We start from the raw sequence: 16937 nt of genomic DNA on the forward strand, positions 1-16937 counted from the left end.
TAAAACTATTTACATTTAAAATGTCTCTGAAAAATAAGAAGCAGTGATAATGTCATTTATTAAGGCAAAGGAAAAATACATTTGTAAATTTGACAACATTTAGTCATTCATTTTATAATCATAATCTTGGAGGAATTGAAAAACAGAAAGACCTACTGTCACCTCACAAATGAAATACTTAGTTCATTGTGTTTTATTTTCCTTGCAAATCATTGCTGATATTTAATTAAAAATTACAAAACTGCTAGACATTCCAGTCAAAACTAGTTTCCTCTCTTACAAGCAGGCAAGTCAAAACTGACTGGCATTTAATATTATTTGTTTACCATTGTTTTTCTTAATAAACCCAAGAATCTTTAAACACTAATACATGGCTGGTTAAACAAATTACTGAAAACATTGAACTCTGAATATATGTTTCAGCCTTTTCCACATAAATAATAGCACAAGCAAGAATAAAAAATGAATGAAACATGATTGCAAGGATTTTAGAAATACACAATTTTTCACCTATGTAGGCATGTAGTTTATATCAACTATTAACAAATTGTTCATGACTTTAAAATGCCAAACATTAGAGTAGGATTATATTGTGGAATTTACATGGTTAAACTGTAAGAAAGCACAGGATTGAGGTTGGAAATTTTACTGGAAAGAGTTGATTGTTTAGACTGTTGATTTAGGTGTGTGAAAATGGGAAGAGGTAGGGTAATGGCTAAATAGGAACTAGAATATAAAATGTAAACATAGAGTTCAGTTGAAAATAGTGGTCAACAGAAGTGGCAGTAAGCACCCCAGAATTCCTCAGCTTAAAACTAAGCAACAAATTGACAAAATCTTTTCTACTTTAATCACAAAGAGAGCAAAATGAACAAAGTACCCATTCATATAAGACAACTACCACAGAAACAAAAGGAATGTCTTAATTCAAAACAAGGGCATTTGATTTTGATTCTTACTTGCCAGAGATCCAAGGCAAGTATATTCATAGAGTGAGGAAACAGAGTCCTAAGAGATCAATACCTGGAATTTCATTGTTAGAAAAATTTGCACAATTTCAGCGGAATGAATTGGTGAAGGCTACTCTATCACATAAATACTATTCAAATAGCATTTACAGTGCATGCTGTGTTCTGCATCTTAGGAATTCTGTTTATTGTTGATAGGGCTTACTGTCTATAAGGAATTATCACTGTGTAAAAGGAAAGAAACTTGCAGAGCAATTCAGTATCCGAGGAAAGACTGACAGCTTTGAAAGAGACCTGATAATGATGCAAGTAGGAACTTGCATGTGCTTGAAATAAGCATTGATTTAACAAAACAAAGACTCTATTCTGCACATACTTTGGAAACACATATTCTTTGAGAACTTGGTTATGATGAGTTGAAATGGCCACTTGAACTAAATTCCCATGTTGAAATTTGTTTATCTTTCTTATCTGAAGCCAGAGCCAAAAATCCTAAAAGTTTTGAATGACGGTTTTGTGGTTCCAGGAATTGGGGCTTACCTATCTGCAGATACACCTGTTTCCTTTTTGGCTGTATTAGATTAAGAAAAAGTGTTCTATTAAATGAATATAAAGTGGCCACTTCTATAGTTTAGAATAAATACATGATTTGAGGCAGATGCAGTGGCTCGTGTCTGTAATCCCAGCACTTTGGAATGTTGAGGAGGGAGGATTGCTTGTAGCCAGGAGTTAAAGAGCAGCCTGGGCAACAAAGCAGGACCCCACTTATATAAAAAGAAATTAAAAATTAGCCAGACGTGGTAGCATGTGCCTTGTAGTGCTAGCTACTTGGGAGGCTGAAGTGGGAAGATCACTTGGGCCCAGGAATTCAGCATTGCAGTGAGCCATGATTGCACCACTGCACTATAGCCTGGGACTCAGAGAGCGAGCCTGTCTCTGTAAAAAATTAGTATAAATAAATAAATAAAATACTTTTTCCACAGAGATATTCTGCTGGTAAGTAGAGAAATAAAGCTTGGTAGTTGAATTTATTTTACATTCCATCAGTTACTCTGAGTACAATATTTTTGTTACAAGTTGTATTAATTATTTATGTTTTTAATGTGCTAATTCAATGTTAGCTATTACAAATAATAATCTTATTTTTGCCACTGCAGCATTTTAGCAGAGTTCAAAATACATCAGTTTCCACTTAAAAGATCTTTATAAGAGAAAAAAGATAACACACTAAAATTATATAAAGTATGCAAACTTACAACTTCCTCCTCCTGTTCCAAGAGTCCCTCCTCCTATAACAAGAGTCTCTCCTCCTCCTGCTACAATAGCCCCCCTCCTCCAATTTCAATATTTTAAGTAATGTAATATTAACTTTAACAATCTGGCTGGGCACGGTGGCTCATGCCTGTAATCCCAGCACCTTGGGAAGCCGAGGCGGGCGGATTATTTGAGATCAGGAGTTTAAGACCAGCCTGGCCAACATGGTAAAACCCTATCTCTACTAAAAACACAAAAATTAGACAGGTGTGGTGGCAGGTGCCTGTAATCCGAGCTACTCGAGAAGCTGAGGCAAGAGAATTGCTTGAACTCAGGATGCAGAAGTTACAGTGAGCCAAGATCATGGCACAGCACTCCAGCCTGGGCGACAGGTGTGACTCTGTCTCAAAATAGTAATAAAAAATAAATAAAAATAAAAATACTAAAATTCATTTAATATACTAAGAACTTTTTCCTTAATAATCTATACCTATCTTGATACACAGTTATTTAGAGCAAGGCTTAGCAAACTATACCCTGAGGGCCAAATTTTTTTAAGGCCAGCCAGCTAAGATTGAACCTTTGCAATCTGATGAACCTTTGCAATCTATTTGCTGACAAAGAATGCTGACTTTGAACCCCAACTAAGCAAAGTGTTAACCCAAATAAAGGATTCCATTCTTCTCATTAGTAAATCTATATTGCAAAAGATTATAGTATATCCAATTATTGTGCAAAATAAACTATACTGAATTATCACATTTTAAAATTTATAATAAAAATTTTGTGGAAATGTGCTTTGTCTTGTTAAAATGTACCTACATAATATCCTTTATTTTACTTCTTGGCATGTAAAGCCTAAAACAGTTAATACTTGGCCCTTTGCAGAAAGAATGTGCTGACCCTTGATGCAAAATATTTTTTCCCATTCATTCATTTTTTTCAATTCTCTTGCACATACATTCAGTAAATTGTTTCTGAGCAACTCTCATTTACCAGACACTGTTCTAGGCATTGGGGACATGACAAAGAGCGACATTAAAAAAAAAAAAATTGCTGCCCTCATGCAACTTATATTCAAATTATCTACATTATCACCTCACAACTTCCCTTCATGGGAGGTGCCATTATTCCCATTCTATAGACAGATAAAGTGAGATTCAGTGAATTTACGTAGCTGGCTTGGAGTCTTTCAGTGAGAATTGAACCTAGTTATGCTTGACTCAAAGGCTTGAGCTTCTAACCAGTGGGTAGAACTGGATTCATGGGCTGGGCCTTATGCTTGGTTTAATGCTCTACCATAACAATCTTGAAGTTCTTAATAGTTTTTGGACAAGATTTTGAACAACAAATACATTTTCATTTTGCTTTACATTCCACAAATAATGTAGCTGGTACTGCCACTACCAAAAGTGGTTCTTCTCTTTCAGACTACATTCCTCCTAGGGCTGTTTTATAAAACACTCACATGAATTTATCTGTCTAGAAGCCTTGAAATCTACCAAGCACTTTAAAAACAGAAGCTATTATTAAGCAATTGTTTTATATTCTAGTCCACCAAAGACTAGAAGTTCCTTAAGGGCTAGGATTCTCTCTCACAGTAATATTTTGTGATTCCCTCTGCATCTAAAGCTTTTTTGAGAACATAGTGACTAAATAATTACAATTCTTCAATAGAATTAAATTCTATTAATATCTTAACTTTGTCAAAGGTAAGACCTGGCTCTGTCCTGGCTTAATTTTCTTCCATGGAAGAGCAAAATTTCTACCATCAATATTTTTCCTCTGGTCTGTGTGCATCTGTGAATTTTGAAACAGACTATGTATCTGAGACTCAAGAACTGGCTTGTTCAAAGGAGATCCTTTTTCCAGCAACCAGTGACTAAAACGTGTTGATAGCTTTGAAGAGTATCCGAGTTTCACGGCGCGAATTTTATGGTGCTTATTAAAATAGCTGTTTTGTCTCCATTTCATATCTTGCAGCCAAGTCATTGCTGGATAAGCGAGATGGTAGTACAGTTGTCAAGCAGCTTGACTGATCTTCTGGACAAGTTTTCAAATATTTCTGAAGGCTTGAGTAATTATTCTATCATAGACAAACTTGTGAACATAGTGGATGACCTTGTGGAGTGCGTGAAAGAAAACTCATCTAAGGTAACTTTGGGTTCATTGGGATTGTTTTTCATTATCCTTCTCTAAAAACCCATGCTTCTTGTTGCTGTTGGGGAAAATGGGGCACATTTATTTATGAGATTTTGATTGGAAGAACTTCAAATTTAAAAATATTCTAAGATTGCAGAAGATGACCAAAGGAAATAAGTATTTGTAGTTATACTGCAATACTGAAGTATGCATTCAGACTTAAATATTGTCTTCTAATGTAATAATACAACTTATTTACATTACAATGCAAAATAAGCCCTGCCTTTTTCTTTATTTTCCATAAGTAAAGTCCTGAAAATCTTCCTGTTAAGTTATAAATGTTCATTTAAATGGAAAATTGTCATAAACATACCCCCATCCTTTTATCCATAATGTAATTACCCCATAGGTCACAGCAAAGAAATACATTTTGGCTCCTCAAATTCATTGAATAACTGGTCATCACCAACTTCAGGATAAGGCATGACATATGGAATAGGCAATGTACTCCAGAAAATAAGAGTGAGATGTTGGAGTTTAAATTCTGCTTCTGTCACTAATGAATTTTGTAAACATAACTTCTTTGTGCCTCACTTTATCTTTAAAATGGAGACAATGCCAGAATTCCTCTAGTAGGGTTGCCATTAAATGATGTATGATGAGTACTTTAACACCATACCTAGTAAAATAAGTATTAATACATTTTGGCATTTTTTTCATCACACTTTGTTTATAGCAGAATCTTGCTTAAGCGATCTGATTTGGTATACAGTTAAAATGGCCAGTGATTAGCTTAGGAGACTTCTATAAGTTTAAATCCAAAATTTTAAACAGAATTCTGTACCTTAATACCTAAATGCTTTTTCCTGTGTCCCTTCTAAATTCTGGCTATTCTTCAAGACTCAACTTTAATCCTATTTGTGCTCTCCAGTCTTATAATTTTTGCCATCCTAATAATCCAGTCACTACCTTTAATCTTTCTGTTGTTTCAGTTTATAATTTCCAAAGTCAGAATGTAGTGTTAACCACTCTTTCATATTACTACTGCATATAGAATGCTGATGGCATTCGAAAGAGGTAGAGGTTACAAAAAGTAGAGTATATCACACAAGGTGTCACAAAGTAAATAACCTATGCATTAAAGCCTTAAGGTAAATGGTGATGTTGGGAAGAACACTGCAAACAACACAGAATGTCCATTTACGAAGTAAGTATGGCACTTTGGTGGGAACCCAGGAGATTATTGATGATATTTCTCAGTTGTTCTGGAGACTGAGAATATATCTATGAAGCAGTTAGAATAGTGCCTAGTAAGTAACAGATAGATGTTTATTTTGGTTACTTGCTTTTCTTTATAATCCATTATGTATCCCTATAATATAGCTTTGATTTACTTTTGGGAATTTTATATTAATTTTATATCAATTAATTATACTACTTTTATTATTTTGGGATTTGCCTCTTTTACTCAGCTTTAGATTTAGAAGATGTATCCACATTAATGCATATAGCTATCATTAACCTTCTGCTGAATAATCTCCACTCATTCAATATATTACTAGTTATTAAGCCACTGTCTTTTGATTGACATAAGTGATACAGCTATTGCTGCAAAAAAACTTTTTTGTATGTCTGATGATATATATATGTGCAATAGCTTCACCAGGGTATTTACCTGAGAATAGAATTTCTGAGTCGCAGGATGGGCATCTGTCTAACTTCACTGGATAATATCAAATGTACCAATTTACATTATCTGATTAGTATGTGAGAGTTTCCTTGCCAACATTTAGTATCATCTGACTTTCTAATTTTTGGATATTAGAGCATGCATTATGGAGAGATCTTTTTTTTTTTCCCTAAAAACTGGAAGTTCTTGTAATGGAGGGGTCTTTCTAAAATAAACCCTCATGTTTTTAATGAGCACCTCTAACGAAAAATGTTTTCAATTTGTTGTTAAGGTTATTGTTTTGTCATGACATTGTGTTCACTGCCCCAGACTCAACTTGTGATCCCACTACCTTACATTTACCAATTTGAATTACATACATTAAAACAGCCATCTAAAAGTGCTAGTTTTAAGAGTCCAAATACTTGAATCTTTGAGGGACATATATATAGTCCATTATCTTGACTTCAGTTAAATCTAGACTATTTGAAAAATGTAATCCTATTATTTTTCTTCTAGGATCTTAAAAAACCATACAAGAGCCCAGAACCCAGGCTCTTTACTCCTGAAGAATTCTTTAGAATTTTTAATAGATCTATTGATGCCTTCAAGGACTTTGTAGTGGCATCTGAAACTAGTGATTGTGTGGCTTCTTCAACATTAAGTCCTGAGAAAGGTAAGACATATATGCATTTCCAGGTCAAATGTAAACAGCAAACTTAAATCTTCCCTATGTAGTAAGAATCTACCTCTGTGTTTAATTGTAGCAAGATACATGCCTGTATGTCTAATAAAAAAGCAAATATCAATAGCAATTACGATTCAGAACATTAAAAAAAAAACCTCTAGAATATAATACACAGAAGAAACTAATAATTGTACATTTGTTGGTTTCCAAGCCAAAACAATATTCATCAGTTTCAAATTAGAAGTTGTTTATGAGTAAACAATATATGAGATGGCCATTCATGCCTTTTCTCATCTAACATTTGCTAGCAATTATATTATTCTGTACCTCCAGTCTACTTAATGTTCCTTCTCAAATTTTTTTCTTAATCTAACTTTAAGTCATAAATTCTGATCCTCCCCAGTTACTCTGTATTGAGACTGTTTTTTCCCCTTCATTGGATCCTTATAATACAAACCTGGATTCATTGCTTTCTTTTTTTAATGAGAAATTACCATCAATGTGTCATTATTTGCATGTATTAACATATTTATTCAATAAATATTTATTTTACAAGGTGACAATGGTGAATTTCTTATTAAAATAGAATAGCAGGACCCAGTATGAAATAAATAGGATCTGAATACCCTGGATTTGGGAAGCTGACCTGGCAAGTAATCTGGTATTGCACTTCACCTTTCAGGGACTCTGTAAGTCATACAAATCACCATATAACACTGACACATTATTGCTTTCTATTTAGATTCCAGAGTCAGTGTCACAAAACCATTTATGTTACCCTCTGTTGCAGCCAGCTCCCTTAGGAATGACAGCAGTAGCAGTAATAGTAAGTACATATATCTGATTTAATGCATGCATGGCTCCAATTAGCACCTATAGGAGTATTGCATGGGCTTTCAAGGAAACTTCTACACTTATTACTATTGATACTGTTCTGTTACTGTTATTCCTTTATGGTCTTCCTGAGACTTAAGTTTGTAGAATTAAATTTCCCTAGAGCTGGAGATAATGTTTAGAGAAATAGGCCGATAAATTTTCCGCTAAGATTATTTTAAATAAGACATACAATTAATTTTAGAAATATGATTTATGCTTTTTGTTGAAGCATTAAAATATATTCTGTGCGGAATGTGTCTGACAAAAATGGAAATTTAAAATTAAGTGTACAAATGCTGGTTGTATAAAATTCCAAAAATATTTGCAGTTTTGTGTATAGCAGTATTTACTGTTGTGCATTTACTACAGAATTATATGTTTGAGGATAATATGCTTATGTTTTCTGAAATTTCTGTCCTCTTTCGCCAAGAACTCAGTTTTCTTTTAAAATTCAGGCAAAGGTCATTATAAAGGTTATTGTATTTACTAAATACTCTCTAGCCTCATGGAAGGTGCAGGAAGAAAAAAAACTTATCTTGTGATCTTAGCTAAAAAAGTCATCCCTTAAGACTTACAAATGGGGCACTGTCTTTTGTTCAGGGACTTAGAAGACCTACATCTGAAAAAAGTAAGCACTTTATTAGTAATTCATAATAGCTTGTTACAATTCAGAATCTTTTTTTTAAAAAAAAAAAAAACCCTCTAAAATACCTTTTATTTATTTTGGAATTTTTTGCCACCAAAACCTGGCCTGAACTGAGATGAGGCTATTGATAGTCTTTAATTATCTTTCAAAAAGTGAGTATTTATATATTTTACTAAGGAAATATGAAAGCATTTGATTACTGGATGCTACCCAGAACTCACTGGGGATAGTATTTATTACACATTATTTGCAGGACAGAATCATCTAAGATATAAAATTCTAAATTACATAGCATATCATCTCTAAAGAGTTTCAAAAAGAGACTAGGGCCCTATATGTGTGGTAGTCAATTAGGGGTTTTCTTACTAACTATGAATTTTATTAACATTTTCAAAGAAGCAAGTTTTGGTTTCTTAAATTCTCTGCTTACATTTTATTAATTTCTAATCTTTATTATTTCCTTTCTTCTGTTTGCTTTGGGTTTGATTTACTCCACTTTTTCTAGCCTTTCAAAGTAGAAAAATTAGATCACTGATTTGAAACCATTTTTGCTAATTACAAGCACTTAAAGGTATAAATTTTCTTATATGCACTGCTTTAGTTGCACCTCACACATTTTTATCTTGTGATTTTATTATTTTTTCTAAATATTTGTTAATTGTGATTTCTTCTTTGAGTCATGGATAATATAGAAGTGAATTCTCAAAAATTTTGTGGTTTTCTTATATATTTTATTGTTACTGGTTTATGAATTAATTTTGTTATTGTCAGAATATAATTTTTTGAAATGTACTGAAATTTTCTGAAATGTACTGAAACTGTCTTATGCATATTATTTAACTATTGAGTGCAGCACTCAAATTTGGCCAAAGTGGTTGATAGTGTTGTTTATATCTTCCTTTCCTTAAGCTTCTTGTCTAATTTTTATTAATTTATTGAGAAAGGAAATTGAAAATATTTACTTTCGATTGTGGATTTGTCTGATTTTCTTTTTGGTTTTGGGTTTTTTGCTTCATATATTTTGAAGCTTTATTATTATGGGCTTATACATTTATTATTGTTATAACTTTCCTGTTTAATTGATCTTTTAATCTTACTGAAATATCCCTTATTATCTCTGGTGGTGCTGTTTGTCTTGAAGTGTATTTTGTAGATATTAGTAGAGAAAAACTTTTTTATGCTTGCTATTTTCATGGCATATGTTTGGCTTTCCTTTATTTTCAGTCTATTGTCTTTATTTTTAAAGTACATCTCTAGTAGACAACATACACTTGGGCTTCCCTATTTTATTTAGTGTATCTCTGTTAGAGTATTTCATCTATTTCTATGCAATAAATCATTGGTATAGTTGGATTTTAATCCACCATTTTCCTACTTGTTTTTTATCTGTCCCATTTGTGTATTGATCTTTTGTTCCTTCTTTCTAGTGCTTTTTTGGGCTAATTTTTTTTTCTAGTGTTTAATTTTAATTACTGTTGGCTTTTCAACAGCACCTCTTTGCATTACTTTGCGGTTATTTTGGAAATTAAAGTATACACCTTAACTTGTAATACTCTACTTAGAGTCACTACTGTAGCACTTGAGATAGAAATACAAGAACCTTGCCAGGCGCAGTGGCTCACGCCTGTAATCCCAGCACTTTGGGAGGCCAAGGCGGATGGATCACAAGGTCAAGAGATCGAGACCATCCTGGTCAACATGGTGAAACCCCATCTCTCCTAAAAATACAAAAAATTAGCTGGGCATGGTGGTACGTGCCTGTAATCCCAGCTACTCAGAAGGCTGAGGCAGGAGAATTGCCTGAACCCAGGAGGCGGAGGTTGTGGTGAGCCGAGATTGTGCCATTGTACTCCAGCCTGGGTAACAAGAGCGAAACTCCATCTCAAAAAAAAAAAAAACCAAGAACCTTGACACAGGATAGTTTTACTTAACCATACCCATCTTTGGGTCACCTTTGACATTTATTAACATACCTACATCAGTTATAAATTTCACAATACAGTCTACAATACACAATATAGTTCAAATTATTGCTTTAAATATGTATTTTAAAGTAAGAGAAGAAAAAAATATACTGTCTTTTATATTAACCTGCATATTTATTATTTCCTGTGCCCTTCATTCCCTTTTGTAAATCCAAGTTTCCATTTGGTATTAATTAATTTCCTTCAGCCTGAAAAACATTCTTTAGCATCTCTTATAGTACAGATCTGCTGACAACAAATTCTTTTTCCTTTTTAATTGGAAAATGTCTTTGTTTTGTCTTCCATGTAGCAGGTACTTTTTACTAGATATTGAAGTCTGGGTAAACAGGATTTTTTTTTAATTTTAGTCTTTTAAAAATATTACACTATTGTATTCCTACAGTTACTGTTTCTCCAAAAAAAAAAAAAAAGTAGCCATCATTCGTATGTACTGGGTCATTTCTTCATCTACTTTCTTTCAAAAACAATTTTTTTTTAACAGTTTGACTAGAATATGCCTGTGGGCGATTTTCTTTGTATTTATCTTTCTTAAGATTTGTCAAGCATTCTGTATCTGTAAGTTTGTTTTCCCTCAAATTTGGGGAAAAATTAACCATAATTTTTTTCAAATTTTTTTTCTCCATTTTCTCTCTTCTCTCATTCTGAGATAATAATCACATATATGTTACCAGTTTGCTAGTGTATCACAGGTCACAGAATTTTTTTCTCATTTATTTATCCTTTTTTCTCTCTGTTCTTGAGTAATTTCTACTTGTCTGCTTTCAAGTTAACTGACCTTTTCTTCTACCATCTCTGATCTGCTGATTTTTCATCCAATGAATTATTTTATTTTTAAATTTATATTTTGTGTTTTAGAATGTCCAATTAATTTTTAAATGTATTTTATATTTCTCTGCTGAGATTTTCCATCTGCATATTTACTATGACAAATTTTTCTTTTTTATCCCTTAAACATAATTATAACTGCTGTAAAGTTCTTGTCTATTAATTTCAATACATAGGTCATCTCAGAGTTGGTGTCTTTTGACATTTTCCTCCCTGATTAGAGGTCATATTTCCTTTTAAATAGTTAGTGATTTTTAATATGTGCTGGATATTATGAATTCTATGCTGTTGACTATCTTGCCAATTCTATAGCATTTCTTTAGAGGCTATTGCATTGTGTTTTGGTAGGAGGTTCGAATACTGGCAGATGAGGTTTATCTTTTCTCCTAGCCTTGTATTTAAACTTTCTTGGGTATGAGGGAAAGTTAGCCTTATTCCTAAGGCATGGAATATCTGAGATATCTCTAAAGTGCTCAGAAAATCTCTCCAATAATACTTGTCATAACAACTTTGTCCCCCATTGTTCTGTGACTGCTGGGGTCTCTATTAAGATTATAGGTTCCTATGAGTTTGGTTTTTGGTGATTTATTTTTATTTTTTGGTCACGTTTTGTGACTTCTTTACTGGTACATATACAGTCTATTAGTAGACCAATAACTTAAGGGGATTCATCTAGAGATTTCTGATGCTCCTTCTCTGCACAGCTTCCTTCTTCCAACTAACCTAGATCTAGAAACTCCAGCCCCACATCAGCAGCGCTGAACTTCAATCCTTGACTATCTTAGTGAGACCATTGATTCTTGCTTGGACTCCATCTTCCACACTTCAATCTGAAAGTGCACCCCAGACAGGAGAGCTGAAAGCCAGAAAGCCAGGGCAAACATGAGCCTCACTTAGTGTGGTTTCCCTGTCTCGTGAATTGCACATTTGTGCTGCTGTTGGCTAATTTCTGAAAAGAATTACTTCATAATTTGTCCAGAATTATAAATACTTAGGTTGGAAAGGCTAGTCTGCTACTATCATGTTTGTAAACAAGTCTTTTTTACTGATTTTAAAACACAAACTAAATATAAAATGCCTATTGAATTCCATGCCTCTGAATCTTAGATTATTTTTAAATTGTAAGATGAATAGACAGCTCTTTATTTTGTTCATTCTTTTTTCTTCCTTTTTAAAAAATTTTGAGTCTCGCATTGTCAGCAACTTTTAGCTAGGTGATGTCACTCATGAATATGCCACTTAGATACCTATGCACAAGGCAAGATTTTGTGGTGCTCACATTGTAAGATGTAAATAAAATACTCATAGTACAGTATATAATATGTATCAAAATAGAATTATGCAAATGTTTTTAGTTGTAGCACAAAGGGGGTAAGACTGTTTTTTGGGAGAAGGGGTCAGGGAAATTTGAAGAAATCATGCGTTTTCAGGGATAACGCAAAAGCTGCCCATGTCAGTCAGAGGATTGGGGCATATGAAAAGTTACTATAGAGATGTGAGTGTATAAGGAAGAGTCATGGGATAGTGGGATAATATAAAAACCTACTAGTTATCCAAAGGGAATTACATTTATAGCATAACAGTAATAGCTTTTATGATAAACAAAGAGAATGTTTAAAAGATGTTTAAGTTTGAGATCCTGGGAGATGGTATCTAAATTATAAAGAAAGGTAACTTTGACATTACCTTACACATCTTCTAGAGATAGTCTTGATTCAACCTTCCTGGACTCATATCCCAGGAAAGTTAAACTCTGTTGACTCTTGCATCAAATGGAAGATAATAATACCTCCTTCACAGAGTTTCTGTGAGTTTTAAGTGAGTTAGTACACATGTGCTTGGAGACATACCTGATGTCTTGTAAGAGTTCATCATTAAGTACTAGAATAATGAGATGCAATAAGACTGTGGATTAGTAATCAAGTTGAACCTTTAGTGAGCCCTGAATCTGAATCAAGGAGGAATACCCATTTGCTTGTTTCATAAGAACCAAGATAACCATGTCACAGGCATTGTGCTCCAAAACATGCTCACTCTAAAAAGAAGTTCAGGAAAATTACAGCACAGTTCTTTGTGTTCTATATTTCTACAGATGTTGGTTATTATTAGGCAAATGAGACAAGCCAGTTTCCAAGATTTCTGGACAGTGAATAGTTTTGGTAATAAGAAGATATAATTAACATGACAATAAGCCAGGAATTTGGGATTACACAAATCCTGTCCAGATGAGCTTCCTCTCCATACAAGTTCTCTGCAGGCAATCTTCGCATAAAATCAAAACTTTGTTGTCAGTTTAAGCTTTATTCCCAAATACCCTCCATTTGGGCATACAGTTCAAAGGTCACTGATTCCTACTGGATAGCTGCAGTAGAAAGTATTGAAAGTCGTCCCCTGGAGGTATAAGCAAATCTCTTCTGACAAAGTTCTTTTTGTCTGCCTGCAAGAGGGGCAGTAGTATCCCTGATGGACCAAAGGCCTGGTTCTTAAGCCCTATGCATGAACAAGTGAAATTTAAAAAGTGAGGTAACATTGACCTCTATAGGAGGTGAAGCTCAGTAACCTATGGGCCCTTCCCTTAAGCCCCTCCTCCACCTCCCCAGTCTTTGCTGTTTCTCTTCCCTTCTCTCTCCTGTAGGATGATTGCTGCTGTGTCTTAGTCAGATTCCTGGATTTTGTATTGGCTCATAGTCTTAGGAATGGAACTGTCAACATGGTTAAAAAATCACAGCACTCTAAGAGAACAAGTCTCAACTTTCCTTGGTGAGGTCTCCCACACAGCTTTGTTTGAAGCCCCTTCCTTAGATGTTATCCTTCTGCCTAGGAAAGGTTTTAGGTAGCAAATTTCAGAATATCTCACTCTTTAGTAAGCTGCTTTTTGCTTGTGAGTTTGGTCTTTCCTCTGGTCTGAGTGGTGGATTTCAAGACTTAGGTTTGGTCTTTGGATAGAACAGGAAGAACACGGTGTTTGGCTACCTTGATCCCAGGGCATCTGGCTGATCCAATATAGATAATGGAGTTCTCCATGGCATCTTCCTAGCTAATTAAGAGTTTTCCATTGGGTTTTAGGGACAAAAATCTTAACTTATTTCTTTTTTCTCTCTGTGTACATTGGTTAGGGCCTCTCAAGGAGGTCACCTAGTAAATCTATCATAATTACATACCAGAAATCCCAACAGATAATGGGGGCCACAGCAGTCAAGGTGGTTCAAAGAGAACCACAAACAGCCAAATGATTTATTTATAAATAGTTGTATTAACATTCCTGAAATGGTAGGAATTGTTTGTAATCCTGAATCTATTTCATATAGAGAACACTTTTATAGATCCCAAACTAGTCCACATAATCTTATGTAATCTTTAAAAATAGCTCTGTTATTGTAATGATAGTACTTCAATTATACCAAATGCCATTTTATAATTCAGATTTATTTTGGTGAGAAAATTCACATTGAGCTCCAACTTGAGATGCTGAAACACATTTCCTGTGGGGCTACAGGATGTGGGGTGGGCCAGGAGGAGGAATCCTAAGGAGGAAATTCATGGTTATGTGAATGGACAACCCTACTTCTGACAACTCCCTATCTGGGGATCACCAGCCCCTTACTGTCCATCTCTCACTGTCTCCTCCCACAACACACACATACACATAAATACACACACACACACACACACACACACACACACACACACACATACACAGTGAGCACACATGCATATATCCCATCATTAGAGTCTCCTTGGAAACACAGCAATCATAGGATGAGGGAATTTTCTGCTCTCAGTTCACATATGATAGAGGAATGGACAGTTTCCGTCCTTACCATGTAGATAAAATCTGTTTCTGACTTACCAGGTTAAATTTATGAATTAATTTCTCCCTGTAAGATGCTGATATATACATAGTAGATCAGTTATTTTATATTAGATACTCTAGGTACTTTGTATGTTAAATAGGTATAGATACATAGAAAAAACTGTCAAAATAAGTTTCATGTCGGGAGGAAGAGACCCTTGTGGGAGATGTGTTTTGTTTATTTAATTCATGAATCATTCTGCATTTTTTTTTAAGACAGAGTCTTGCTCTGTTCCCCAGGCTGGAGTGCAGTGACGTGATCTCAGCTCACTATGATCTCCACCTCCTGGGTTTATGCAATTCTCCAGCCTCGGCCTCTGGAGTAGCTGGGATTACAGGTGTGGGCCATTATACCCAGCTAATTTTTGTATTTTTAGTGGAGTCGGGATTTCACCATGTTGGCCAGGCTGCTCTTGAACTCTGGATCTCAGGTGATCTACCTACCTAGGCCTCCCAAAGTGCTAGGATTACATGTGTGAGCTACCACACTCAGATCAAGTTTGTGAATCATTTTGCTTCTCATGGAAGAGCCAGGCAGGATCAAGAAAGGTGTCTCAAGCCAATTCCATATGGGTTCTCTTTCATTAAGTTTCTTATTTAGACTTAGTACGGGGCAACAATGGTGCCCTCAACCATTCCCCTTAGTGTTAGTCTTAAGCTTTCCAACATTAAAAGTTCAAACGCTTAGTCTGTTGCACACTGGCACTCATTAAATGTATATTGAAGATATGAATGAGGAAACAGCCATGATTCTAAGCATGAGATACCTAAAAATACCATAACCATAGTGCACATACAATTATTTAATATTTTCAACAGTCCAAACATAGCTGAATGCATACAGATCTTGATCTAGGTTGTAAAATGTCATATTTAAAATTTCTGAGCAAGCTGTCAAGAGTGAGAAAGCAAAAAGACTTTAGAAGATGAAGGCATGGGAGAAAGATTAGCTTGATAGTATAAATCATTTTCCCCCCAGAAATATATCAAGCCTTAGTTCTATATGTGTCAGCATTACCCAAGCCAGAGCTCTTTCTGCCTCTGTGATTTCTTTCTTTTTGTAATGCATTCATCTCTTGGAGACTACATGGACTTACATTGCCTTGGAAAAGCAATATTCAGCAGAAAAATCAATCTTTTGAATACTTTAAACCAGTATAGGTCCAGAATATGTTATGGATACAGTTAAAAACAACCACAGCATAACAGCAGAACTTTTAGGATGGATATGCTGTATTCATCACCATGTTCTTTAAATTATAGGGAAGGCCAAAAATCCTCCTGGAGACTCCAGCCTACACTGGGCAGCCATGGCATTGCCAGCACTCTTTTCTCTTATAATTGGCTTTGCTTTTGGAGCCTTATACTGGAAGGTAAGTGTTGCTATTCCTTTTTTGTTTTTTAAACTTACTATGTTTACATAAATTATTAACAATTTTTTTCTCAAGAAATGATCCTTTAAGAAAACAGTAAATTCTACCTTTGCTTATAATCTAAACAAAATTTAAATTTTAGAAAGTTTCCCTATTTCTCATTATGTCTGGAGACAATCCCTCTAGCTGATAATTCACACTTAAGAATTAGGAAGTGATGTTAATAGCCTGAACTAAATATGAAAAGGAAGATCTGCCAAAAATCATATGATGCACATAAAAGACAAAAAAAAGTGTCATTTGTATTATCTGCTATTTTAGATTTCTACTCCTTTGTTCTCTTCTTATTGAAGCCTGTCTAAAATTTTAAAATGCACAAAAATCATTGTGATTCACCTTCTTGAAATTTCTTTTGAGTCTGATTACTGTTTAAATGTCAGTTTCCTTATTACTCTTTAGCCCCAAGCATCCTAAAAATGTTGAGGTGATAATACATGCAGCTTTCACAATCCTTTATTACAAAAATATTTAACATACTACATGCTAAAAAAATTGTTATTGGAGTTATTGACATAAAAGATAAAAGTGGAGACCACTTACCTCTTAAATATTAGACCATTAATTAATCATTTTACAACATGTAACTTTCTTCTTTTTC

General features: G+C 34.3%; 1 protein-coding gene across 5 annotated transcripts in view; it reads left to right on the forward strand.

Annotated features, from left to right (window-relative positions):
- The window catches only part of KITLG (KIT ligand), an 84528-nt gene that overhangs the window by 54571 nt on the left and 13020 nt on the right, over window positions 1-16937 (forward strand). For 3 of the 5 annotated variants that reach the window (XM_074402449.1, XM_003927863.2, XM_074402448.1), the window contains 4 exons: window positions 4206-4376; window positions 6553-6709; window positions 7464-7547; window positions 16170-16279. In XM_074402449.1, the coding sequence (XP_074258550.1) occupies window positions 4206-4376; window positions 6553-6709; window positions 7464-7547; window positions 16170-16279 (522 nt within the window). The remainder of the gene's footprint in view (window positions 1-4205; window positions 4377-6552; window positions 6710-7463; window positions 7548-16169; window positions 16280-16937) is intronic. The other 2 variants (XM_074402447.1, XM_003927864.2) reach the window with 2 other exon arrangements.

This window comes from Saimiri boliviensis, chromosome 7 (assembly GCF_048565385.1).
Source record: "Saimiri boliviensis isolate mSaiBol1 chromosome 7, mSaiBol1.pri, whole genome shotgun sequence".
NCBI classification, from domain to species: Eukaryota; Metazoa; Chordata; class Mammalia; order Primates; family Cebidae; genus Saimiri; species Saimiri boliviensis.